A 27,365-nucleotide genomic window follows, 5' to 3' on the forward strand; every position below is an offset into this window, starting at 1 on the left:
GCCGGCGCCGGGTCCGCCGGGCGCTCGGCCAGCCGCGTAAACACGGCCGCAGCTCCGCGGCGGAGCAGGTGAGCGGGCGGGGTGGGGGCGCGCGGGCCGGGGCCGATCGGCCGCGCACGGAGGGCACGGGGTGGAGCGGCGAGCCGCGGGCCGGGCCCTGCCCCGCGCGCGCCCCTCGCCGCGGCCAGTCGCGGCCCCTTCGCCGGCTCCGGGCTGCGGTCCCTGCGCGCGCCGCGGCCCTGGCCTCTGCGGCCGGCACGGGGGCGGGCGCCAGGAAAGCGCGCTAGGGGCTGGCCCGGAACTGGGGGCGGAAGGTGCGCGGGAGCCGCCCCCAGGCCTCGGGCCTGCAGCCGGGCGGGGTGGTCCTCCCCGCCGCCGGAGCCCCCGCCGGGGTGGGCGCGGTGCGAGCTGTGCAGAGGTCGGGGCATTTAAAGGGGCAGTGCACAGGGGTCTCGAGGGCTGTGGACCCGTTCTTCCTTCCTGGCTGGGACCTCCTTGGTGCTTGGTCCGGTCGGCCTGCGGTACTCGCCCCTGGGCACTGCTTTGCGGGGGCGGGAGGGGAGGCGGGGGGTCCTGTAAGGAACCAGGTCAGGGTCTGGAGCCGGCGATTTCGTTGTCAGCGGTGTTTGGCTGTTTTCTCAGGTATTTGCATCTGTGGGGAGACTCCCAGAATCAAGCTTTTGCAGCTGCAGGAGCCTGAAACGGAAACTAGTCTCCACCCCAGATTTTATCAATGAAGAAACTCAGCGCACAGAGCTAAAGTGACTTTGTCCAAGTCGCCCAGGTAGGATATAGGAGAGCCAGGCTTAAAACCCGTTGTCCTGGCCTCTGGTTCTATTGTCCAGAGCTGGGATCAGACCTCAGCCCTTTGGCAGTGGGGGAAATGCTCCTGTCTGTTGACTTAATGAGTATTCCCTTTTTAAGGTATGAACTATTGATTGGTGAACTAACTGCATCCCAGTTGACAGATGGAGACCCTGAGGGGCACCCCTTCCAGAACAAGTGCAGAGCCAGCTTAACTCAAAATGGACAGCTTGGGTTGCCAAGCCTGTCCTGAGAGTAACTTGAGCAGGACGGACCTGGCCTCCGGTGTGGATGCCCCTGATGTCCGCATAGTCCATTCTGTAGACACCTGAGCCTCTACTGCCTCTAGCCGAGGCGTGTGGCAGTAATTAAAGGCTCTGGATAAGCTGCTTCAGGTGTGTGAGCCTCACCTTCCCCTCTGTGTGAATGTGTGGGAGTGGGGAACCGTGTTGGCAGCTGTGTTTTCTGAGCCTCGAGGTCCTGGCTCCAGCTCAGCGCTGCAGCCTCAGCCACCCATCATGCCTTGGGTGCATGAGGGGGCATTTAGGGCAAGGACTGCAAGTGGGGGGCTTGGAGGAATGTTGCTGCAGAGTGGGATGGAGGTTTCAGGTTTTCAGGGGAAATTCGATGTCATTTGCTGTCGAGGTGCCTGTGCAGCAAGTCTGGAGTCTTACTCCGTGCGTGTATGGGAGGTGAATGCCCTGTTCCTGTCTGTTTGAGGAAGAGGAGGGCGAGGAAGAGCCTGGGCAGAGGCTGCCACTCAGGTGTGCCTGGAGGCCCGGTGCAGCTTGTGAGGCCTGTCACCCCTGCCCTCAGCCCCTCTGTGGCTGCTCATGGTCCCACTGCACACCCGAGAGGCCCCCACCTACCCTGGCCTCTAAGTTATTGATGATGATCATGACGTAACACTTTTTATGAGTTTGTCATATACAGTGAAAAGCTGATTTGTACAGTAGTTATCACAGTTACCTTAAGAGCTTCAATCACACTAAAGGAGCTATTATTTTTACCCTCTATAGAAGGGGAAACTGAGGTTCAGGGAATTAAGCAACTTGTTCCATTATGTGGCTTCGGTGACTGTGAGCGCCAGGATTTGAACTCAGCTGGCTGCGTCTTCTGAATCTTTTGAGTTTTTGTACAGGAGGCTTCCCACATTCACCCCCAACCCGTGTTTGTTAAAAAAAATTTTCTTTTTAAATAAACCAAAGCAGCGTGTGTAGGTCACATGCATGCTTCTACTGAAGACAGCTTTGGCTGGTTTTCAGCTGTGGCTTTGACTTTTGGACGCTGTTTAGTTGGGCACTGGCAAGACGACAAATGTTTCTGCAAGTATTTCCACCTGTTCCCTGACTCCAGCAGCTGGGGGCGGGGCTGGGGGAGGAATGTTAGGGTTCCGAGGCTGGCCTGCCCTCCAGGCTGGCACTGGCCAGGGCCTAGGAGGATGTCCTCACCTTGAGCTAGCCAGACCTGACATGGGCTTCAAGCCTCATAGAATTAGTGTTGACCTTCAGGCCTGGAGGTGGCGAGGCTGCCACGTTAAAGGCTGGGGTAAGAGTCATTTCAGATCAGTCCTCAGGAAAGACCACCTGTCAGGAAGAGAGGTCATTTTTGTGCAGCCTCTTCATTGCCTGGGAGAATGGGTTGCTCATTCATCTTTGCCAAAATACGGTCGTCTGGACCTTGGGAAGAAAAATGGAAAGGGTGCTCACCTTCCTGCTGGACCTTAACCAGAAAGCTCCTGACTTTTTAAAAATAAAAGTAATACGTGTTCATTCTAGAAAATTCAGGAAATATTTTTTAAAAAGTCACCCATCAACCCTCAGCCCAGAGATAACCACATTTAACATGCATTTCCTTACAGCCCTTCATGCACATACATATATTCATCTACTAAAATATGCGAGTAGGAGACTGGAGACGAAGTGTATCCTCCAGAATTTATCCTTCATCCAGTGTTCTTGGAAAACTGGATTTGATGGGCATGTGGAGCAGTTGAATGTCACCTGTGCCACAGGGGGATGCCTTCCCAGCCTCCCTTTTGAATTGACCTAGAGAAGCAGTGTCCTGACACCTGTCCCCATGCCACGCCCAGGTTGGAGCTACACCCTCCATGTGGAGCACTGGAGGGAGAGCAGAGCAGGCCCCCAGGCTGGAGTTGTGGGATGGGGGCAGGAGAGAGACTTTATCAAGTTTTTCAGGGGGCAGGTGATCCAGTGAGGGAGTGATTAAGAGGCATTTGTAATTCACTGACCTCGGCTGTGTCTTGGAGACGCTGTGTATTAAAGGACACATTCCTGCCTGTGGTAAAGGCACGTGCTGTATAAATGTGGGTGTGCCCCGGGAGAGCCCACGTGGTGTGCTGTGGGGGCGCCTGTGTGACCACGGCCCTGGGCCCCTGAGGACATGACCCTCACGTGCATTTTGAGTGGGCGGGAAGAGCTCCTCGGTTGACAGTCTGGAGACCCGGGCTGTCACTGTGGCTTTTGGTCATGGGACCTCAGCTGATTCTTTCTGTCCCCCTGGGCGTCAGTTCCTTAACTATAAAATAGGGCACTGACTAGATGGCCTTGAAGGTCCCTGCCAGCTCTGACATGGGTCTTGTGGACGTGCCCTTCTGTTTGACAAGATGTTCCCATTGTCAGAGTGCCCTGGGCTGGGGCGAGGTGACACAGGATGTCTCACTGGGGCCTGGATGAGGCGTGACTTGGGTGGCTCAACTCACATGTCTGGTGGTTTAGCAGGTCTGGAACTTTCTGAGAGGGGCATCAGCAGGCTTCCATTATCCCCTCTCGCTGTATCCCTGCCTCGACTTCGTCATAACTACCGTTTATTGAACCCCTGCTGTGTACCGGATACTTTACACGTTATCTCTGGTTTTTACAGTCCTCTTGCAAGGTATGCCTGTTCCCCTTTTTCCAGAAGAGGAAATGGGCCATATGAAGTTCAATGAATTGTCCGGGGCCGTGCAGCCAGGGAGTATGTGGTTCAAGTCACACAGCTAGCTGATTGCAACCCAGTCAGTCTCTACTGCCTCAGCTTTTCACCACTGGCTTGCTGCTTCTCATTAAAAAAAAAAAAAATTTTTTTTCTGGGCCCTACTCGAAGGTGGCATGTTAGGGGCATGGCCTGTGTGAGTGTCTTCACAGCTTCCCTCTGTCCCTTCCCCCAAACTGCCCCTTTTCCAGGCTACTTCAGGAAGGGAGAGAAGTGTGCCTGGGTCCTGGCAGTTGTGAATAGGAAAGCGCAGACGGAGGTCAATCTAGAGCGTGGATCAAGGTTCAAGGGGCCCCATCAGGGTCCCCTGGGGTCTCTGATCTGGAGGGTGGAGCAGTCCTTCAGGGCCTCCCTGTGGCACTCAGGCCCCAGCTCTGGCCAAGGCCGCCTCCCTGTGTTGGGGAGAACCATCTGGCAAGTGATGTGTGTCATGGTGTGGGCTGAGGTGGATGGACAGATGGGTGAAGGTCAGCCAGGGCCGAATACATGGTCAGGTGCTCAGGGCTCGGGGAGCCAGGCCTGCAGGGAAGCTGTGGGAATTTCTGAGGGAATTTCCTCACCTTAGCAGACTCTACCCCAGTATGAGGAAGGACTGTGGGAACTCTCCAGGAGTCATTGGAGCACTGTGTGACCTTAGAAAGTGGCCTATTGAAGACCAACACCACCCTCTTTGAAAGTGACAGAGCATTGTTCAGTTAGGCCTGCTGCAAAAAAGAAATGAAGTGCCCAGGATCCAGACCTTTCTCTGCAGCCTGAAGTGTTTGTGGTAAATGCAGTAACTCCCAGTTTGCTTTTTGAGCAGCGATTTCCATGTTTTTCCATGAGGCATAGTGTTTACTATGGCATTTTAAAATCTATTTCCTACTTAGATCCACTGGCCTTAAATTTTAAGGTCAAAGTCTCTACATTTCGGGCCAGCCCAGTGGCGCAAGCAGTTAAGTGTGCACGCTCCGCTTAGGTTGCCCCGGGATCGCAGGTTCGGATCCCAGGTACACACTGACGCACCGCTTGTCAAGCTGTGCTGTGGCGGTGTCCCATATAAAGTGGGATAGATGTTAGCCCAGGGCCAATCTTCCTCAGCAAAAAGAGGAGGATTGGCATCGGATGTTAGCTCGGGGCTGATCTTCCTCACACACACACACACCTCTACATTTCTCTGAAATGAAAAGGTCGAGGAAATTGGGTCACCAGGTTTCCAGAATAATTGCAGGAACCGCTGACACAAGGCGGTGAGGAAATTCTCTGGGTTGGACTCCCTTGGTTTGGCCAGTTCAGCATTTCGATCCCATTCAGCTGATTGATGGGAGTGAGCAGTGGCTTCTTTGGATCTTTGATTTTGCATCCTAATCCAAGGCGGCTTTCAGTCACGGTGCTTTGCTCTGGGGAGGCTTTCTAGAACACAGTCTCATGCACTGGACACCCCCCTCCTCCTGTCAGCCCCTCTGTGTCTTCCCGCTGCTCCCTCAGAAGGGAGAGCTGGTTGCCCTGTGGTTGATGGGGTTTGACATCAGTGGTCTGAGAGTCACCCGGCCCCGCCCCCACCTGCCCGTGAGTCAGCCTCCTGTGGGAGTTCTTGGCGTCAGTGGTGCTCCGATGTGGACAAACATCTCTCGGGAAGATTGTTTGTCCGCACACACTGGGTGGTGATTTTTCCCTGTGAGGATTTCAGAGTACCATCAGCCTTCAGTTCCAACTTAGAAGCAAAGAGTCCATCCCACCGGCTCTATTCTCCGACAGGAGCCAGATAATGAGAGGGGCTGGGAGATGTTCTGAGTCCATCTGTCCCCTCCATCTGGTGAGAGGGCTGCGGGAGGAGGCAGGCGTGGAGGAAGATCTGTCTGAAGGTTGATGCTCATTTCCCTTTGAAAAATTAATTGCTTAAAAAAAACCTACAGAGGGAATCTATGTTTATTATAAAAGCTCGAGGAATGCAGAAGAATATAATGTAAAAATCACCCTCAATCTCACCGTCCAAATCTAACAGTCTTTAACGTTTTGTAGTATTTCTTGCCTGTCCTTTGTATACATACATGTTCTAAGAAAATTCAGATTGTGTATGTGAAGTTCTATATGTATTAAATTGAACATCCTGGTGTATTTTTTCGTGTTATTAAGTATTCTTTAATAAGATTGTTTTAGTGGTCATATTATAAACTCTGTTAGAGGGATTAATCATAGGACAGAGTCAGGCATTTCAGTTATTTTCACTTTTTTTTACAATTATAAATAACTGCAACAAACATGTTTTTATATAAATCTTTTATTGTTTTCTTAGGACAGATTCCGAGAAGTAGCATTTCAGGATCAAAAGGTATGAGTTTTTTTAAAAGCTTTATTTTTCCTGCCTTCAGGAAGACGGGTCCGGTTTGTCCCAAAGGTGTGGGAGACCCACTTTTTCCACGTTCTCCTCCTAGGGGGCCATTGCTTGGGGACTTGCTCAGCCCGAGAACTCTCCCCTCCTCCTTCCGGCTCTCCGGGTCTGGAAGCTTCTCCTCTGCCTCCCTGTCTCTCTCTGACCAGACACAGCATGTTCAGGAGGAAGGCCTGTACTTATTTCACTCCCCCATTCCATGAGCAAGTAGTGGGAGCAGTGGGTGGGTGGGGTGTCCTGCCCCTGCCACAGGGAGGTAGATGGATGTAACCGGACACTTGCAGTGCTGAGCCCCGGAGGCCCAGCTGGGGCATCTGCTGACAGGCTGGGGCAGCCCCAGGGAAGGTCTACACCAGCTGGTGAATCACCCAGGGACAGTCTCCAAATGCAGATCCCTGGACCTTTGGTCAAGGTGCAGCTGGGGCTCTGCATTTTAAATAAGTAGCTTGGCACGGTGTTTAAGAGCACAGAACCTGACGACCTGGGTCCAAGAGGAACTTTGAACCTGACACGTTTTAAACCTATTTCCTCGTCTGTAAAGTGGGGAAGAATGGCAGTACCTAGCCCCTGGGGTTATTGTATTCAGTGCAGAGTCAGGGCTCAGCTGGCGGTGTTCTACCACCACCCCGTCAGGGGGCCTGGACCACTTTGAGAAATAGCATCATTCTACGAGGTCTGGCCTTTCCCAGTCCTACGTCATGCCCTCAGGTGCTGGGAGCTCAGAGAGGCACCTCCACCTGGCCCCCGGGTTGTGATTAGATAGCGGCCTTGTTTGGACAGCCGAGACCAGCTCTTCTGATTCTCCCAGCTCTTCTGATTCTCCCGCTTTTCTGGGAGTCTTGGTACAGCTCCAGGAAAGGCTTTGGGGGAATGTTTAAAAGTGGGAAGAGGGAAGGAATCTGCTTCGGGAGCATCTGTTTTCTGGCGAGGAGGCCATATAGGAGTTACGTTTGGTGGATTGAAAAGCGTGTTTTGTAGTTTTCTGGCATTTCTCTGTCGTTCCAGTGCAGTTGCACACACTGGAAGGGATACAGTCCTTAAGCTCACCCTCCCCGGGTGCATCCTTCGCAGACGGCAGGGAAACTTTGGGAGACAATGCTTTCCAGGGACTGTCTTGTTAGCTGTTGGTGACTGGCTGAAGCGGTGGAGATTGGAAGGACTTAACTTAACTATTGATCATGGGTCCCCTGCTTCTGTGCCCACCCTCCCCATAGCTCTCTTTCTTCTTTCAAGAAGCATCTTTGCCCCCTGTCTGTCCGTTTCCCTCGTGCTTTGCTCTTTGGGAGTCTGGGAGGAGAGGCAGCCCCTATGATGCTGCAGCTATTGTGGTTCTGAAGGGCGAGCTTACCCTCTGCCTATGGGGCACAGCCCTTGACCTCTTAGGTTCGAGGACTCCAGATCTGCCAAGATAAATCACAGGCACCCCAGAGGCTGGGAAACACAAAGGAGGGAGATCCTAAGCCATGAATCCACATCCCAAACAAAACTGATGTGCTAGAAAACAAAGTATTGAGAGAGCCACCTGTAGTTTCATGTCCCATCTAAGACGCTGCTCCAAGTGGACCATCATATCATGATTTAGCTTGAGAAAGTGCAGCCAGCCCTTTGTTCTCCTGTTTGAGGAAGAATGGATTCACCGTTGCCAGTGTGGACCAGGAAGGGACCCGCTAGGTGTGAGCAGGGGTGTGTGCAGGACTTATCTGCGAGACCCAGCCTTGCAGAGGAGGGTTTCTGCTCCTGGGTCTCCACTGGATAGTTTCTTTCACTACCATAGATGAAGGAACTAAAGCTAAGAACTTCCTGAGCTCTCGCAGCATGTGGGGGCTTCAACGTGTGTCCCCTCAAGTTGGGCTCTGTTGCTTAGACTCTGCTGGTTCCAAGGTGTGGCCACCAACGGGCAAATCCGCCCTCCTGTGGCCCTGGGCTGAGCCTGGTCATGGGGAGGAGGCCCACACCCGTGCCGGAGAGTGCCGCTCAGCTGGCACCCTGCTTTCGTAAAGTTCACTGTTTGGAAGCCTTTGCTGGCCCCCGTCTGCTGGATTCAGCTCTTGCTCCTCGGTCAGGCACCCATGCCCCTCCTTGGGATGGTCCACCCCACCCCTCTAGCCTCATCTCCCACCACCGCCCCCTGGGTCCCCACGCCGCAGCCACATCAGATGGCTCGATATTGTCGGAATACCAAGGCCTTTTAGGTCCCGCCATCCCACACGTTATTTGTAGGGTTTCTTCTTTCCAGGATGCCCCACTTCCTTCAATCTCTGCCTGGCAAGCTGTTCCTAACCTTGGAGTCCTCGAGACGTATAATCCGACAGCTGATAGACTGTTGCTCCTCTGCATCTTAACTCCAGTAGCACAGTGTCCTCATCACCCCCTCCTGGAAGTCATCTTCCCTTGCTTCCTGGTGCTGTTACTCTGTTCCTGTCTTACCCCTCCTAAACGTCAGGGAGCTTCTTCACTTTGAAATCCCTGTGAGATGATAGGGGAGACTTCTGTAATGAGGTGAACAGAGGCAGGCTCTGTCGTGCATGTACTTGGGGGATGGAGTAGAAGTCCACGCAGGAATAATCCAGGCCACAGCCCGCGTCACCGTCTTCAAAAAGAGCAGCAGCCCCAGACCCTGCTAGGGTGAACGGAACCGACCGACTCTGTGGAAAGAACCTGCCAGCATTGTTTGAAAATCGCATAAATTCTGCGTGTGACTGACTTGGAGACAAACCGGACTTTCAGCAGAGGGCAGACCTGGCTGTCTGTCCCTCATGACAGGAAGCTCAGCCCTGAGGGTCTCTGGGAGGCAGTGAGGGGAGAGCTGGCCCTGGTGATAGCTCAGCTGTCCCTGCTCAGGAAGTTGGTGGGGACAGTCAGATCCGCCAGGGGTTGTCGGAAGCCCTTCCCAGCCTGTTTGGGCTGCGCCGGCTTCCGAGTGGTCCTGCCACGTATACACACACTGGGGACAGCACAGCGGAAGTGGGGGACAGGCCTCCCCCCATGTGGTCCGTGGGTCCTGCCCTCAGCTATGCTTTCCCACACCACACACACACACATACACACACACACACACATACACACACACACACACACACACACACTCTGTCTCTCCCTCCCCCTCCCCCCTCTCTCCCCCTCCCCCTTCTCTCCCCCTCCCCCTTCTCTCCCTCCTCCCCTTCTCTCCCCCTCCCCACCTCTCCCCCTCCCCTTTCCCCCTTCTCTCCCCCTTCTCTCCCCCCCCCTCTCCCCTAAACTCGACTCTCATCTCCCTCCCCTCCACCCCAGGGGCTTCCCCCTTTTAACTCGTTCACCCCCAGCATGTTCTTGGATCAAATTCACAGTCTTGCCTCTCCCGCCCCCATCTCCCTCCCTGCCTGGCCATCCTCCTGGACCCTGTCCTTGGTTTGATCCCCCGCTCCGGTCCTGTCTGTTTCCTCCCGACCCTTTCTGGAGTCTGTCCCCTCACTTGCATGCGTCCTGCTGCCACCTTAGGCCCTCTTCACTGCCCACACCTGTCTTCAGGGGGTCACCTCCCCTTCTTTTTACTCCTTGCTCAGTCAGTGGCCAAATTGACATTTCTAAACACAGATCTGATGTGTCTGTCACCTCTGCCCTGGGGGGACGAGGTACAGCTTGACACGATACAGCAGACCCTTCACACCTCTGCTGCCCCGCCCTGCAGTGCCAGGCCCTGACTGGAACATTCTTCATGCCCTCTGCCCTTCCCTCCCGCCTGGGAAGTCTGTCTCCATCAGATGATATCTTCTCCAGAGAACATTCCCTGTCTCTGAGATTTAGTCCCTTCTTTGTGCTTCTGTACCTCTTGGTGAATACCTGGATTATATCATTTGTCACATTGGATTTTTTTTTTTTAAGGACAAAAGTGTGTTTTTTACTCATCTTTATATCCCCAGAGCCTAGCATGGTCATTGGCACACCACAGCTGCTCAGCAGATGTTTGTTGATTGAATGAACAAGTGTGCTACAGTTTGGAAGGGCCCTGACTTTGGCAGGCAGGACCTGTGTCCGGGTCTTCAAGCCGCCTCCAGCCACCCCCTCAGTCCTCCGCTGCCTGTGCCTCCAGGAAAGTGGAACGAGGTCCCCTGTGCTCCTTCTTCCAGGTGCCTCCCGAGGCGGGGCCATGCTCACGTTCATGGCCTCTGACAGTGAGGAGGAGGTGTGTGATGAGCGAACGTCCCTCATGTCGGCCGAGAGCCCCACGCCGCGCTCCTGCCAGGAAGGCAGGCCGGGCCTGGAGGACGGAGAGAGTGCTGCCCAGTGGGTAGGTCCCGCCAGCTATCTGAGGGGCTCCTGCACCTGGTGGATAGAAACCAGACATTCCTTGATGCGGGAGGGAGGGGAAAGTGAGGTGAGAATGGACCACAAGGGTGGAGCTGCCGTCCGTGAGGGCTTTATCGTGGACTCGGCCATTCACAGGCATTCAAGATCCACTCCACAGTGGGCTGAATGAGTCTCTCCACCCTAGCCCCCTTAGATTTACCCTCCTGGTGCGGGTTACAGTTCCCACAGGACCGTGAGAGTGAGTTTGGATGCTCAGACAGGTAACACAGAGGCTAGTGGATGGCAGGGGGACAACTGCTGGAGGAAACCTCTTTGGTCCATGGCCAGACATGGTGACCAGGAGATGAGCATGCTCAGTTCATGTTTGACTTTTCAGCTGGGGATGTGTCGTGGTCCATTCAGGCTCCTGTAACAAAAATACCACAGACCGGGTGGTTTATGAACAACAGAAATTTATTTCTCAGTCTTCTGGAGGCTGGAAATCCAAGATTAAGGCACCGGCAGATCTGGTGTCTGGTGAGGGCCCCTTCCTGGTTCATAGGCAGCTGTCTTCTCGCTGTGTCCTCACATGGTGGAAGTGATGAGGGCGCTCTCTGGGGTCCCTTTTACAAGGGCACTAATCCCATTCCTGAGGGCTCCACCCTCATGACCTAGCACCTCCCTAAGCCCCCACTTCCTAACACCATCACACTGGGGGTTAGGTTTCAATACATGAATTTTAGGGGGACACGAACATTCAGTCCATAGCAGGAGGGGTGGGGCTGCGGTGTGATCTTGTGTCTGCAGCCCGCAAGGCAGGGGATTATAACATTATGAAGTGGGGGATATACTTGGGAGAGTCACCCAGCCATACCGCCTCCCTCCCCATCAGGGCAAAACAGCATCTGAATTTGGCTGAATCCCATTCTCCATTTTGCTGGCTATAGTATTTAAAAACCGTTCCGTGTGGAATTTTTTCTTCCAGCCAGCCTTAGTCCCCCTTGCTGACATCTGAGCTCATTTCTTCTGCCCTGCTCTGGGCCCCAAGGGAGATCTCACCAGCTCAGGGCCACCGTGCAGCCACTCCTTAGCCTTTATCTTGCTGGTTTCTTTGTCTTTTATCTCCTGGGGTTTTGTGCATGTTACTTGTTTCAGTTTCTGTTCAGTAACAGTTTTCCTTTCCTTCTAAGCTAAATATCTAGATTGGAATTCTCTCTGCAAAGAACTGATACTGAAGCAATGGTCATTTTTTATTTCTGTTTCATTTGGCTTTGTTTTTGGCCGTTAATTGGATTAACAAGGCAGCTAACGAATTGCCTGAATTGCCACAATTCCGAAAAAGAAATTCTGGTGGATCAGTTTGTGCCAGCATCTGGCGGGCGTCCTGCCCCGCTTGTGTAGTGCAGATCCTCCTGGGTGTTAATGCCCGTTAGTTAGCCTCTCTGGTTCAGAGCTGCGCGTTTTGCATGCTTGATTTTGAGGGGCAAGAAGTTCAAAGTAATTTCTTCCTCTGCAGCTTCCCAGTGTCTTCTTCACAATCAAAGAGAGTCCCCATGTGTGCTATTTTGGTTTGTGGTTTGTAAACCAAAAAGTTTTTTTTTGCTGAAGAAGACTGGCCCTGAGCTAATATCAGTTGCCAATCTTCCGCTTTTTCCTTAAGGAAGATTCACCGTGAGCTAACATCTGTGCTAATCTTCCTTTGTTTTGTGTGTGGGTCACCGCCACAGCATGGCTGATGTGTGGTGTAGGTCTGTGCCCGGGATTCGAACCCTCGAACCCACGAACCCAGGCGGCTGAAGCAGAGTATGCTGAACTTAACCACTATGCCTCGGGGCCGACCCCTGTCAACCAAACATGTTTAATCTCTGTTTTCACCCGGTCACCTGGCCTGTCTCCTCCCGAATTTGTGTGGCCATGTGAACAGAATTGAGTGGGAAATCCTGTACTGAGGAAGGGAAAGATCCTTAAGACGTGCTCCAAATTTGTTAGCTGTTAAGTCTTGGGCCAGCAAGCTGCCCACTTCTGGGGCTGCCGCGGCCTCCCTCCCTGCGTCTGTGGTGTTTGGTACCAACTCTGAATCTTCTCTGGTTGTCCTCGTGATAAACTTTTCAGTGTCCTGGAATTCTAGCACCCCCACAGCTAGACTACAGCCCATAGACTGGTTCTTACGTCTGGAAGAAGACATTCAAACTTCTCGTTTCCAGGTCCAAAACACCCACGTACCACATCAGTAGGCCACCTGTGGGGGGCAGTCCGTGGCCCTCCTCACGCTGTGGTTTCCCGCAGAGAAGCCAGGACGGCGAGGAGGACCACGAGGAGGACCCCGACCACTATGTCTGCAGCGGGGTGCCTGGGCGGCCGGCGGGCCTGGAGGAGGAGCTGACCCTCAAGTACGGGGCGAAGCACGTGATCATGCTGTTTGTGCCCGTCACGCTGTGCATGATCGTGGTGGTGGCCACCATTAAGTCCGTGCGCTTCTACACGGAGAAGAATGGACAGCTGTGAGTCGGAGGCGGGCAGGGTCGGGGCGCGGGGCTGGGGCAGGGGGGTTGCGGCCTCTTTGCCACTGCCCCTGCGGCTCCGTGCCAGCGGCGGTAGAAAGCAGGGACAGCAGCTGCCTGAGTTCACATGTGGTCCATCCTTTGCCGCCTGGCTCTGTGACCTGCTGGGCACGTTCCTAACCTCTCTGCCTCAAGTTTCCTCCTCTGCACAGTGGGTTTGCTAATGAGGTTACCAGGAGGATGAAGTGAGTTAATCCATGTAAAAGGCTTAGAACAGTGCCTGCCACAGGGCACGCTGGGTGTTACCGCAGGGGGGAGGCTCCTGCCACATGGCCCTGGGCTCAGTGTTCCAAGCACCCGGTCCTGGGCACAGATGTGCCAGCTGTCCCTGTGTGACCGCCATCAGGTCAGTTCCTCTCTGCTCTCCTGCGCCCATGAGCATAAACCAGGGTGGCTGGACAGGGTGACTTCTTAGCTCGCTTCCAGTCTCGTGAGGGGGATTTTCTGTGTTTTCGTGGAAAGGAACACAGGCAGAAGCAGCAGCATGGAACAAAGCCTCCCTCTGCTCCCTCACCCCGCTTCCCGTGGTGATCACCGCCGAGTGCCTTCTCTGAATGTCTTTTTGTTTTAGTTAGGGAATTTTTGTTCAGTTTTGTTTTGGTTCTTTTAAAGAAAGGAGCAGAGAGAGAAGCCCTGCCCTCGGGAGGCTTAGAGTCTGTGGGGGCCCCGAGTGGCACAGGTGAAAAGTCTGGAGGGGACTTGAGCACTTCACGGGCAGTTTGCTCCCGCCGTCCAGGCTGGACAGAGCGAGGGATGGATGCACTGCTTCCTGAGTTGATTAGCTGCTGTTGGGCTATGTTGGGTGTGGTAGAGGAGACAGTGGGCAAGTCCTAGGCTGGATAGTGCTGATGGAGAAGTGAGTGTGGGAGCTGCTAGGTCTCCCTGGACCAGAGCTGAGAAGTGAGGGGGGCGAGAGAAGCATGTCCAGGGGAGGGAGAGGCCTTGGTGGGCATCGAGGCCCTTCCGTGCTGCTGCATCCGGCTCAGTTATCAGGCTGCGGTTGGGGGGCTGGGAGGTGGGTTGGAAGGCAGGGCAGCTCGCGGGGATGGTGGGCAGCACTGGGTGGGGGGGCTTCCCAGGGCGCCTCCCCCAGCAGGTCTGAGGCCCTGCATTGGGGGGGTAGGTGGACAGAGCAGGCAGGGAGCGGAGACCTAGCCCTGCCTTCTCCCTCAGCATCTACACGCCCTTCACCGAGGACACGCCCTCGGTGGGCCAGCGCCTGCTCAACTCCGTGCTCAACACCCTCATCATGATCAGCGTCATCGTTGTCATGACCATCTTCCTGGTCCTGCTCTACAAGTACCGCTGCTACAAGGTGAGGCCAGCCCGCCCTCCCGCCTGTCCCCCGCGCCTCCAGGCCTCTCAGGCAGCAGCCTTTGTTGTTGTTAACTATCAGAGTTCTTTTTTCTGCAAAACAGACTCTGATGTTTGGTACTTTCCTACCCCATTCCTGCCCCACCCCACGGGTTACCTATTAGTGTTAACTTTAAACTTACACCTAATCCCGCTTAATGGAGTTCCTCGTTGCAACTGTCAAAATGTCACTTCTCACATTCAGAGGTTAATTTTATTTTGCTTCTCCTTCCGAAGAAGCGAGATGTTCTATTTTAGGCTCCCTTCACCCCATACTTCCCCTCCAGGTTTACTCTTGTTTTCCCGTTTCCCTTTCAGCCGGGGATGTACAGAAGCTGAGGTCTTCCAGCCCCGGGAGATGTTGGGGTTTGGGTGGACACCCGGTAGCTTCAGGGCAGCCCCGGGACATAGTAGAGGAGTTGAGTCCCGCCTGGCCTGGTCATGGCGATGGCTGTCCCCAGGCCGCTGTGAGCTTTTAGACTCGAGTGTCCAGACTTTTCTCCCAGGGAAGGCTTTGCAGCCCCAAGCACTGAAAGGAAGTTAAACTAGGCATCACCTAGTTTAAAACTGTTCACGTGCAGGCGTGCACAGCACTTTGTATTCAGCCTGCTGCCCTCTGTGGAGCGGGTAGAGAGATGCAGAGGCTGGGTCTAGAGAGATGAGCCCCATCCCAGCTGGGGGTGAGCGATGGGAGGGCTATCAGAAGTGTCTGGGAGCTGAAGCTTATCAATAAATTATCACCCGTAAATGAGGGGGAGTTTTTCGTCATGGTGGGGAGGGCGGTGGGTGGTGGGAAGCAGGATGGGGGGCTGCTTGCTGGGAGCAGAGGGTGCAGCACGCGTGAGAACAAGCTGGGAAGACCACGGAGAGTGTGGAGGGCCGGCCCTGCTGTGGGCAGCAGGTGTCAGGTGACCACTCCCGGGGACTGTTAGGGGCAGCTCAGCCATCCGTTCAGTAAGGTTTCCTTGCAGGTCCCAAGACACTCAGACGGGGGATGGTGGTGGCCCCTGGTGGGCAGGGGTGGCCGGGCTGCAGAGGGTCAGCACATTTCAAAGGCGGCCGCACGCACAGCATGGCCTCAGCCACCGCTCTCGTTCTGGGTAGACCCGGTTCCCGCTGAGGTTCCCAGTGGCCCATGCTGGTGACGATGGGTCCGTCCTAGAGGGGAGGCTGGTAGTAGTGACAACACTGTGCCACTCGTGGCTGGCTAAGGGACTGGTTTAGGATCAGCCCACCCTCGTCCTTAACCCTCCGTTGTTTGGCCAGGAGAGGAGGAACATGGCTTGCCCAGGACCTGTGTGTAGACCTTCAGGTCGGGGGGACTCCCTGGGTTGACTCTGTTCCAAAAAGCTCCCTCGAGCCTGCCTTGACCACTCCATCAAAATCGCACCCAGTGAGTCTCCTGTCACTTTATCCGGCTAGGTTTTCCCTTCATAGCCCTTATCACCACCTGTTCATATGTGTTTATTGTCTAACTGCCCTCACGCTGGAATGCGACACACGTGGGTAGAGGCTTTGCTGGCGTAATCTCCAGAGCTTAAAACGGTATCTGGCACGTCGGCGTCATACCCTTTCTAAGTGAATGCATAGAGGACTAGCGTTTAGACATAAGGGAGTTTCATCTCCTTCACGCACTTGCTGGGTGGCCTTGAGAGAACTCCTTGAATTTCTTTGCCCTCCTTATCAGTAAAACGGCCACCAGTCCCTTCCAGCATGGTCATGAAGGAGCCTAACGAAGAACGCTTTTTCAGGCTTGGGCGTCCATCCCAGGAACCCGGGGGCCTTGTGGTCTGGGGCCTGTGGTCATTCTGCCTATTTCTGTTGTCTAGTTTATCCACGGCTGGTTGATCATGTCCTCTCTGATGTTGCTGTTCCTCTTCACCTATATCTACCTCGGGTAAGTGGCAGCTGGGGAGCAGCGGGGTCCTCGGGGACCCCTCCCCCTGTGGCACGAGTGGATGTGAAGGACTTGGGCAGGGAAGGATGCCCCAGACCCTCCCAATGTCACTGCTCCAAGAGCCCGGGCCTTCTTGACACGAGAGTGGAGCTCTGGGGTGGGCCACACGTTTCTGGTTCCTGATTTGAAACAAATAAGCCTTCACGGAGGAGGCTCTCTGTGAACCCAAGGCAGGGTGGAAACCCCTCAAAATGTACATTCTAATCTTTGGGCTGGGCCTGGGTGCTTCCTAGTTTATGCAGAAGTGATCTGCTCTGTTAGCCTTGATTTGGGATATCAGCCTGACCCTGGGGCCCGAAGAGATGGAGGGACAGGAGAAAACACTTTTCCAAGGACCTTTCCCGTGGGCAAAGAATCTTCCAGGTTGTGCCAGCACACGTTTACATGATCCAGCCAAGTATAAGACATCATGTACTCCCCACCTTGTTCCAGAAAATATTTCAAGTGGTTAGTTGTAGGGCTCATGGAAGTAGGGAAGGGGGTATTAGTGAGCGAATTCAGAGGTTGGAAAAACCCGGGTTGGGCCTGAATGGCTGAGGAGCAGGGGTTGTTGAGCTGCGTTTGACTGGGTCTGACAGCTCCACTGAGTTTCCCACCCCACCGGCTCGACTCTGGTCCCGCAGGGAAGTGCTCAAGACCTACAACGTGGCCATGGACTACCCCACGCTGTTGCTGATGGTCTGGAACTTCGGGGCGGTGGGCATGGTGTGCATCCACTGGAAGGGGCCCCTGGTGCTGCAGCAGGCCTACCTCATCATGATCAGTGCGCTCATGGCCTTGGTGTTCATCAAGTACCTCCCAGAGTGGTCCGCCTGGGTCATCCTGGGTGCCATCTCTGTGTACGGTAGGCGGGCACGGGCAGGCCGTGAGCCTGGCCGTGGGCTGAGTCCTTGTCACTGCTGCACGGGGGTTGCAGATGCTAAAAGTCCCCTCCCTCCTCAAGGAGGCCTGAATGATCTCCCATCTGAGAGGTTCGCCTTTGTCAAACTCGTGGGGTCCCGTAGACTCATGACCATTGACATGTTACTAATAATAGCTGATGTTTATTGAACACTCACACTGCTCAGTGCTTGACACGCTGTATGTTATTTGCTCCTCAGAACAACCCTAAGATTGGGCACAGGACCTATAAATAACGAGCACCCAAAATGTTAGCTGCCCTTTAACTAGTATTGGTGTGATTACCATCCCCAGTGCTGTTCCTTCCATTCTGAGGCCAAGGAATTTGAGGCTCAGAGAAGTGGGGCTGTGAGCCCATCCTCTGGGTCTCAGAGGCCCATAGCAGTTCCTTGTCTGCAGTTAGCCCATTTAGACCCCACTCTGGGCTCCAGCTAGTTCAGACTCGAGATTGTGGCTGGAAATGGGTGGGTTGGGACGCTAGAACGGCAGGGCACGCCCCAGGACACATTCGTCCCTATGCTCTGGTGCCAGAGGGCTGGCTCCTCTCTCTGGGGGCTGCTTGGGAATAAATATCTTTTTTAATTTTCCAAGGACGTCCTTGTTTTCCCAGACCTCGTGGCTGTGCTGTGCCCCAAAGGGCCGCTGAGAATGCTGGTGGAAACAGCCCAGGAAAGAAATGAGCCCATATTTCCTGCCCTGATATACTCGTGTGAGTGACCCCGTGCCTCCACCTGACCTGGGCTCAGAGGGCGGCTGGGATGGGAACCAGGCTGCTTCCCGCCACGGTTTTGAGGCTTGACGAGGAGATAGTTACCCTCTCCATGACCGAAGGGGAGGAGGCAGCCTTGGTGATTCTGGGGGGGGGCTCCACCTTCCAGAGACGAGGGTGGGTTGTATCTTGCTGTTACAAGGAAGGAGCTTGGAGAGTTAGAGCAGGAAGGGGGCTTCAGGGGACATGGTCGGGCCCCACAACTTCATCCCATCCAGCCTCCAGTGGCGTGTGGTGGGACCAGGTGTGTTCCCGTGAGCCCGCGGCCACTGCCTCGGCCCTCCAGGCTCCTGAGAAGGGACTTGGGAGAGGGACTGTCCAGGGCAGGGGTCTAGGGGAACAGGGTGCACCTGCCTTTCACTGGGCTTCCCCAACAGCCACATGGCAGGTTGAAGTGAACTCTCTGAAGGGAAGGCACGCAGGACTGTGGCTGGCCTCGGGGCCAGTGTGTAGGGATTTGGGTTTATATACGCATTCAGCAGACCTGCGTCAGAGCCCCATTTTGTGGCAGGCGCTGTGCTGGGCATTGAAGGTGCAACGGTAGATAAGACCCACGTGGTCCCGAGGCTCAGAGGGCTCGCAGCCCTGTGGTTTTGATGCCCTCCCATCTGTTGATGGTGGGCTTTATTTAAGTAGAAAGACCAGGGCCGGCCCCGTGGCTTAGCGGTTAAGTGCGTGCGCTCCGCTGCCGGCGGCCCGGGTTCGGATCCCGGGTGCGCACCGAGGCACCGCTCCTCCAGCCATGCTGAGGCCGCGTCCCACATACAGCAACTAGAAGGATGTGCAGCTATGACAGACAACTATGTACTGGGGCTTTGGGGGAAAAATAAATAAATAAAATCTTTAAGTAGAAAGACTGGTTTCCGGGGCTCAGCTGCCTGCAGGACGCACTGGGTAACAGTTTATGGAACGGCTACAGAGTGCTGGCTAATCTCTCTTCACATGAAGAATCGAGCTTGTAGTGGAGGATCGTCAGCAGCGTGGCCCCATGGTGTAAAAGCACGTTCCAGGCATGTGCTGGGGATGAGCAGAGGCCTTGTATGGAAAGACAGTGCCCAGACTTTCGTTCACCATGTCCATGCTCTAGAGCTTCTGTTCTAGGAGGGGAGACAGGCAATAACTAAACAGACAAATGCGTAAGTCAGGCGGTGAGTGCCCTGTAGAAAGATAAAGCACGGTCAGGGAGCTACGGACTCCAGGGGAGTGGGGGATGCTGTTTTGCATAAAACAGTCAAGGAAGCCTTCTGTCGTAAGGTGACATTTACCAGAGACCTGCCTTAGGAAAATCTGGGGACAGAATTCCAGGCAGAAGGAACAGCAGCGAGTGCAAAGGTCCCGACATGGGCATGGGCCCTGTGTGCTCAGCGAGCACTTGGAGGCTGGGCAGAGGGAGCAAAGGGAAGGAGGGGGCAGGTCCAGATCACGTGAGGCCCCGCGGGCCATGGCGAGGACTTTGGCTCTTCCTCCTGGGTGAGATGTGGCACCACTGAAGATTTTGGACCAGCCTGACTTGACGCTTTAACAGGATTGCGCAGGTTGCTGAGTGGAGAACAAAATGTACAGGGGACAAGAGTGGAAGCAGGAGCTGGGTTTGGAGGCTGAATAACAACCCGGGAGAGAGGGGTGGGGTTTGGCCCCGGGGCAGCAGTATAGGCGTTGAGACGTGGTTGGATCCTGGAGACATTTTTGAGGTAGAATTGGCAAGATTTGCTGGTGGTTGGGGTGCGGGTTATGAGAAAGAGAGTTGAGGATGATGTCAGTGCTTTGGGCCTGAGCAACAAAAAGGATGGAGTTGCCATTTCCTGAGAGGGAGGGGACTGCGGGGCCGGTGGGGGTAGTTGTGGAGAGCGTGTGGGGCATGTTGAGTTGGAGGTGCTCACTGGACATTCACATGGAGAGTTAGAAATGGGTTGTGAGTTCAGGCGAGTTTCCAGGCCAGAGAGAGAGAGAAGACAATTAGTACCACGTGATCCACAGTCCCACTTCTGGATGTATAGCCAAGAGACTTGAAGGCAGGGTCTTGAACAGGTTTTGGCACACCCATGTTCATAGCAGCATTATTCACAATAGCCAAGAGATGCAAGCAACCCGATGCATGGATTGATCAACAAAATGTAGTATATACATACAATGGAATATTATTCAGTCTTAAAAAGGAAGGAAATCTGACCCGTGCTACATGAATGAACCTTGAGGACATTATGCTCAGTGAATTAAGTCAGTCACAAAAAGATAAATACTGTGTGATTCCACATATATGAGGTACCTAGAATAGGCAAAATCATAGAGACAGAAAGTAGAATGGTGGTTGCTGGGAGCTGGGGGAGGGGGAAATGGGGAGTTGTTCAATGGGTACAGAGTGTCAGTGTTGCAAGATGAACAAGTTCTGCAGATCTGTTTCACAACCGTGTGAATATACTTAACACTATTAAGCTGTACACTTAAAAATGGTTAAGATGATACATTTTATGTTACGTGTTTTAGACAATAAAAAACGATCAGTTCATCAAAATGTTCGCTGGTATTACTATCAGTGTTTTTGTGAGGAGGCAAAAAAAAAAAGACAGGAAAAGCACCGTCTGCCCACATCTGGTCAGTGAGTCTGGACCCCTCCCCAGTGACCTCCTGACAATGGGGCATAAGCAGGTCCCGCGGGAACTGAGGGTCCTGTGCTGGCTCTCCGGGGCACAGACTGGAGCACCTGCCTCCCAGGCCCAGGGGCAGCCACAGTTAGCGCCGCCTGAGGCATGACCCTTTTCTCCTCCCCCAGCCGCCATGGTGTGGACGGTGGGCATGGCCAAGCTGGATCCCTCCTCCCAGGGAGCCCTTCAGCTCCCCTACGACCCAGAGATGGGTGAGTATCGGGGGGCCGACAGCCTCTCATCACTGGGGCAGCCCCTCACCCGCGCCCAGCTCAGCCTGGCTTGGCCTCTCCGGAAGGCAGGAGCTCAGGAGGGGCGGAAGGGAACACCGACCCTCCTGGACACGCACGTGGTGGGGACTGAGTGAGGGTGGGACTCTGATCCTCTGCCTCAGCCCCGTTTCTCCTCCTTGCCTTTCCCTGTATGTGGAACGGAGACTCTTTCTCTGGGTCGGGGCTGGGCCGGCTGGTGGGTGAGAGCAGAGCAGCCCTGAGGTCCGGCTTTGCTCCCCGAGATCCGAGTACCCTCTGACGGGGCTTTTGTCTCTCTCCCGTGCCCCCTCCTCACGGCGATGACGGTCATCTTCTCTCCCTGGACATCCAGAAGAAGACTCCTGTGACAGTTTTGGGGAGCCCTCGTACCCAGAAGTCTTTGAGCCCCCCCTGCCCGGCTACCCAGGGGAGGAGCTGGAGGAAGAGGAGGAAAGTAAGGTGTCTGTGTCCAGATGGTCTGCCCGGGGGTGGGGGTGGAAGGTAGAGGTGGGGCTCCCTGAAGCCAGGGGAGGGCGTGAGGGGAGAAGCCCTTTTTGCCTCGGAGATGGCTTTATGGACGTCGGGGAGAAACCTGCCAACGGGGAGCTGTGTTGGCCGGCCGTGGGGACTTTTACATTGAGGCTCTTCTGTGTATTTAACAGACATTAGTTGAGTACTAGCTGTGCCTGCACTGCACTGGGGGCCGGGGGGCACTAAGGCAGGCCCAGCTCTGCTGGGGCTCACCGTCTAATGGGCAGCCCCCACTCTGTGAGCCGGGGAGGACTGGAAGAACATGGGGTGCTGGAGAGCACTGATGGGGGTTCTCGACCTCTGTCAGGGGGGTCAGAGAGAGCTACCCGAGGAAGCAGCTTCTGAGCTGAGCTCGGGAGGTTGAGCCGTAGCAGAAACTAGGAGAGGGGGACACACGGTGGGGACATTTCTGGCCGAGGGGACAGGAGGAGCAGAGACGCTGAGGCAGACGGCACACGGTGAGTTAGAGGACATGAGAGCAGGATGCTGAGACCGGAAGTGCAGAGATGGGCTGGGAGGCAGGCAGGGGCTCGAAGGGCCTTCTAGATCAAAATGAGGATTATCCTCTGTGGCCCAGGAGCAGTGGGAGCCATCGGGGGGTTGAGTTGTGTGGGAGGAGGGAACGTGATCGGGAGAGGGCAGGGTCATGGCCGGTGGAGGATTCCATCCTGACGTGTGCTTGAGTGACGTGTAGGATGTCCGCGTATAGCTGTGGGGGACGCGGGGAGCGTGGGCTCTGGGGTCAGAGGGCAGCTAGGCTGGGCAGGTCAGCTGCTAACAGCACCACTCCATGTGGGGCTGACCATGGGCTGTGGAGTAGGGGCAGGGACAGAGTTGAGATGGTGGCTTCGCCAGGCAGAGACCGTGTGGCTGGGGAGACAGGAGGAGCCAGTGTGGAAGACAGTCTTAAGGACACGCCCAGAGACATTCTGAGATATGGGTATGTTCCCGAGGGGATTAAGACAGTCATCCGTCAGTACAGTTTATGGACCACCTACTGTGCGCTGGTGGCACACGGGAGATGCTGCAGTATTAAAACAGCCTGTGCCCTCAAGAAGTTCCCCACAGGCACAGGCCAGGCCGTGTGAGAGGTACAAAGTACTCAGGGCGAGTGTGGGGAGAAGATAAACCTGAGGTGGGCCTTGAAGGGTGACTTGGTAGTCACCCAGCAGACAGGCTGGTGGGCTGCAGTTCAGTCCTGGCACTGACCCCAGGGGTCTGCACAGATCTCACAAGGGACAGGGCACAGTCCACAAGACAGTCCTCACTTCACCCACCAGAACCAGCCAAATGAAGAGACACTTAGAGTGAGATCTGGGAGGGTCCTGAACACGGAGCCTCTGTGGCCTCTTCCTATGGAATCAGGGCGCGTCACCCCCCACCCTCAAACCTGGATCTGTTCATCAGGCTTCAGTGTCCAGTGTTTTATTGGGGCCTTGTTGTGTAGGCACGATGGACTGAATCATTGCTCACTGAGGGGGACTAAACTTCATCTCCAGGCGCCCACCCCCACCACCCACCTCCAGTGGTTGGGCTGGCCCTGAGTCCCAACCGCCACCACATGGTTGGTCTTTCTGGTGACCAGCCCCATCCTCAGCCTCTCATTTGCATAACCTCAAGTGTGATCAGAGGGGCTCCTGAATAACAGAGACACTCCTATTACCTAGCAGATTCCGAGGATTTAGTCTCCCTCCCAGGAACCAGGGACAAGGGCCAAATTCTTTATTATACGACAATCTTGGCAAAGGCTCCGATGAGAGAGATGGAAGCTTCAGGGAGCTCCAGGGCTGTTGGGTGGCCAGGCAGAGGTGTGGAGTGTGGCTGGGACCAGCTGGGAAGGCCGGGCCTTAAAGTGTTTGCCGCACTCCTGAAGGAGCTCAGATTTTATCCTGGAGGCGGTGGGACCCGTGAGTGGTTTGTTAGCAGGGAAATAAAGCGAGCAGAGCTGCATTCCAGACAGATCCCTGGCAGCGGCGAGGAACACAGACTGCTGGGAGACCAGAAGGGCGCAGGACCATGGTCCAGACGAGAGAAGAGCTGTGAGGGCCCAAGCTCAGGCCGCGGGCTGAGAGGAGATGGACCACTGCTTAGGCGGGGTGGCGTGGAGGGTGACTGGGGAAGGTGGGCAGGCAGGTGTGAGGGTCTGCAGGACATGTGGATGGAGACGCCAGTGGACACGTGGTGGGGAGTGCCATCGGGGTTTGAGGCTGGTGTTGGAGGCATCAGCATGTAGGTGTCAAAACCATAGGCCCTGGGAAGGGTACCCAGGGAGGGGGCAGGGTCAGAAGGGAGAGCGGGATGGAGGGAAGGGATGGAGGGAAGGGCGCCTGTGGAGGACCCTGGGGAGCAGCCAGAGGAGGGCAGGGGGCCGAGACAGGCAAGCAGCATGTGGGCCACAGGTGTCCTCTGGGGGCCAGTGGTGGCCTTGCCAGAGCTCGTTGGTTGGGGGATGTGGGACCTGGTGCCTCTAGGTCTCCAAAGTGACTGGGAAGTGAGTGCAGAGGTCTTTTGAGAAAGAAGTGAGAGAGACCAGACAAGAAGCTTAAACTGTTTGTCATGCACCCTGGAGGAACCGGCCAGAGCAGGGAGTTGAAATCAGAGAAAGGGGTCTGGTGGAGGGAGGGGTAGACGGGCCGAGCCGCAGGACGCTGCCTGGACCAGGAGGAGGGACGGCTCTTGTTTGGAGCCCGGAAGGGAGGAGGGGCTGGGCGGATGAGACAGTAGGACTTTCCTCGACGGGGGCCCACGCAGTTCCAGTTTATTACATGAACATTTTTATTGTCTACGATGAAGAAGATTATCCTATAAACAGGCATCCAGGGGCAATTGTACTAAAGGAAACTAAGTTGAAGGCATTCTGGAAGCTCTGATTTACTTATTAGTCACGGAGAAGCTAGTTACAAATTATGTTTACCTAATTTCAAGGGGAAAGGGTCTCCACAGGACCTCTGGGTGTTGTACACGTTCTTGAAAATAGTGAAATTAAATTTCCTAAAAAACATTTATAATTCACACTTAGCACTGAGTTGTACAGCCTCCCACCAACCCTGGACAGTACATTTGATTTACTCTTTTCTTGACTCAACTGAGTAAAACCAAGCACTAGTTTTACCTGAGTTACTAGAAATGCCAGCTTTTCACAGCCCAGATCGAAAGTCACCCAGTCCACAAGTTAGCCCTTTGTCCCACTGGCTGTTATCTTCTGAAGACAGCCAGTCCTTGTCATGGAGTCCAGGTGAGGTGGCGACACTACCCCGTCTGGCCCTGTAGCGCCCCAGGGCTCTGGCCGCTGGGTCCCTTGGACCCCTTGAGCTGGGCAAAGCGCCTGGGCTGTTTGGCTGGTGTTAGCCTTCTCTGCCGCTCCCTCTTGGGGCCTCTGAGACCGACGGGTTCCCTCTCTGTTCCCCACGCAGGGGGCGTGAAGCTCGGCCTTGGAGACTTCATCTTCTACAGCGTGCTGGTGGGCAAGGCGGCAGCCACGGGCAGCGGAGACTGGAACACCACGCTCGCCTGCTTTGTGGCCATCCTCATTGTGAGTGGGCCTGGGGATGCTCCCTGCCTGCCCCCAACACGGTGCGGTGGCCCCTGGGGGTCTTCATGGGGGCCCAGGATCCCAGGGGAATTTTCAGATGCTGCGTTCCTCGGAGGGGCAGAAGTGATGGGGGCTTGGCGGGGCTGCCAAGAAGATTTTCAAGATGAGACTGAGGTTTACAGGAGGTTCTGGTTGTCAACAAGATGCAGGGACCACGCAGGGGCGGCTCTGACGTTACTGAGCGTGCACGCCAGTGTGCCAAGGGCTTGCCTAGCTCTGTGCGCTTGTCTCGTGGCACCCGAGAGGCAGGAATGGTTACCTGAGATTTATGGAAGAGGAAATAGGTTGAGGGCCTTGCCTGTGAGCACAAAGCTGGGGAGGGACCAGCTGTGGTTTGAACTCAGGTCTCGGACTCCAGGACGTGTTTTCCCTCCATGCCACCCAGACACCATGGGGTTCTGAATCCCAGGGGTCTCCTGTGGCTTGGCAGGAGGGCCCCATCACTTTGAACCCCAGCAGTGAAATTTGGAGGCTCATATAGTCACTTAACATGGCCAGATACGCACAGCAGGGGTACTGTCCCATGATGACTGCATCTCAGAGGAGGAGGCTCTGAGTGGTGCATGCTCAGTCTCTACTCCCTGAACCCCGGGCATCACGTGGCACATTAAGTCTCCAGTTCTTCGGAGATTTTGTATCTGCCCACAAGGTGTGTCAGGGATGGGGCAGTGGACCCCAGGCTCTTCCACCTCTGGACTGTCAACCTGAAACCCTGCTCTCTGATAGGGCGGGCTCCTGGTTCCCTGTCCCCACCCTGGACCATTTCCTGTATCAGCTGGCGTGGAGACAGGATGGGCAACCACTGTGCTTGCTTCCGAGGGGATGAGTGACATGGCACCTTGGTGTCGGCTGCTGAGAACCTTGCTGGCTTTTGGGTCGAGCCCGTCCAGTTCTTGTATAAATATATGTCCCCCAGGGGGGGCATCCTGCCTTCGGGTCACACGTCACTGCTGTAGCCAGACAGGGGAGTGGTCTGGTAGAGGCGGCCGTGTTCTGGGAGTCAGGAGGCCTGCTTCCGGTTCAGCCATTCCATGCAGGGTGTCACGATGGGGGGAGAACTCCTGCCCTCGGGCACCTCACAGCTGTCGAGAGGAGCCGGGAAGATGATGGGGTGTCCAGGGCCGTCGTCTGACAAGCTCCTGAGCCCGAGGGTTAGACTGTCACTGACTGCCCCCTCCTTCATGTCCTGCAGGGCTTGTGCCTGACTCTCCTGCTGCTCGCCGTGTTCAAGAAGGCGCTGCCCGCCCTCCCCATCTCCATCACGTTCGGGCTCATCTTCTACTTCTCCACAGACAACCTGGTGCGCCCCTTCATGGACACTTTGGCCTCCCACCAGCTCTACATCTGAGGGAGCGGGGGCGCTGCGGGCGGGAGGCTGTAGGAAATCATACCTGGTACAGTCGTATAGTTTTACACTCTAGTGCCATATATTTTTAAGACTTTTCTTTCCTTAAAAAACGAGAATAAAATATCGTGTTTACTTCGTGAAGAGGAAGAACCGGCTTTTTGGTGCTAGTTGTTTTGTCACCAGACCGCGGCTCACCCCTTCGTGAGCACTCGCTTCACCGACGGGAAACACCGGAAGTGGATCTGGACGAATCGAGGAAGACGGAGAAGGCTGCCTGTTCACGCCTCATAGCCTGGAATGTTCCGAGAGCCCAGACGAAGGAAGGCGTGCGTACATTCGGGACTAGGAGGTTGCGCTCAGGACGACACTTAGCACCTGGTCACTCTGGCCGGAGAAGAAAGCCAATTTTCTCTGCAAGGAATGTTCCCAGTGCTTCGTCTATGATGTCGTCATTTTATTACCTTTAGAAACCAAGTCCTATTCTTGTTACAGCAGTTACTGCTGAGAAGTGGCTTAATATTAATGTCAATAAATAGATGAATCCTGTTGGCGTGTTGGAGTGTGGTCTGCTTGTCGGGGTTGGCCCCTCTGCCTGCCTCTCGAGGCCGCTGCTGGGATAACGTGTGCTCCGGGCGCGGAAGGGAAATTTGCCCAGTTATGAAGGAGAGAGGCTGGACCACCCCCGCCTGTGCGCCCATTTCTGTAACGAGCAAGTCTCCTAAGCAGAGGAGTGCAGAGGGCGGCGAGGCCTGTGGCTGACAGCTCCGAGGTGTAACGGGCTGCTGGTGCTGAGCCGGTGCCCGGTGCTGGCTTCAGCTGTGCACGTCGTCAGAAACACTGCGAGACGGTTGCCAAAACAGAGAGCGGTTCCTTTAGCAAGTGTGGGTCATCAACAGTGTGCGGTGGGGGCCCACGTCCAGAAACTCGCTCTCCTTCCTTCTAGGGCCTTCTCTCTGGGCACTGCGGTGGGGAGTGGACAGGTTTTTCCTTGTCCTCTCGCCATCATTCACGGGTGCAAAGAGACTC

General features: G+C 55.1%; 1 protein-coding gene across 9 annotated transcripts; it reads left to right on the forward strand.

The window, feature by feature from the left end:
* PSEN2 (presenilin 2) lies at window positions 1-26,893 on the forward strand. Of its 9 annotated transcripts, none has more exons than XM_087424433.1 (14): window positions 1-68; window positions 643-784; window positions 925-1,199; window positions 6,074-6,109; window positions 10,276-10,436; window positions 12,640-12,936; window positions 14,170-14,311; window positions 16,179-16,246; window positions 16,930-17,150; window positions 17,817-17,915; window positions 20,746-20,829; window positions 21,221-21,322; window positions 24,813-24,931; window positions 26,184-26,893. In XM_087424433.1, the coding sequence occupies exons 5-14, from the start codon at window positions 10,339-10,341 to the stop codon at window positions 26,337-26,339; spliced, it is 1,386 nt and encodes a 461-aa protein (XP_087280559.1). In that variant the 5' UTR covers window positions 1-68; window positions 643-784; window positions 925-1,199; window positions 6,074-6,109; window positions 10,276-10,338; the 3' UTR covers window positions 26,340-26,893. The 9 variants fall into 9 exon arrangements, with proteins under 9 accessions (XP_087280559.1, XP_087280562.1, XP_087280556.1 ...); XM_087424436.1 differs by having other exon boundaries at window positions 12,722-12,936; XM_087424430.1 differs by lacking the exon at window positions 925-1,199.
* The last annotated feature ends 472 nt before the right edge of the window (window positions 26,894-27,365 follow it).

The sequence above is a fragment of the Ceratotherium simum genome, chromosome 36 (assembly GCF_057802395.1).
Source record: "Ceratotherium simum simum isolate JZ-2026a chromosome 36, ASM5780239v1, whole genome shotgun sequence".
NCBI classification, from domain to species: Eukaryota; Metazoa; Chordata; class Mammalia; order Perissodactyla; family Rhinocerotidae; genus Ceratotherium; species Ceratotherium simum.

Bases quoted from the DNA above. Each gene is read 5' to 3' on its own strand.
- PSEN2 (XM_087424433.1), top strand. From the start codon at position 10,339: ATGAGCGAACGTCCCTCATGTCGGCCGAGAGCCCCACGCCGCGCTCCT. The intron at 16,247-16,929 runs GTAAGTGGCAGC...CTGGTCCCGCAG, and splicing joins TTCACCTATATCTACCTCGG to GGAAGTGCTCAAGACCTACA. The intron at 20,830-21,220 runs GTGAGTATCGGG...CTGGACATCCAG, and splicing joins CCCCTACGACCCAGAGATGG to AAGAAGACTCCTGTGACAGT.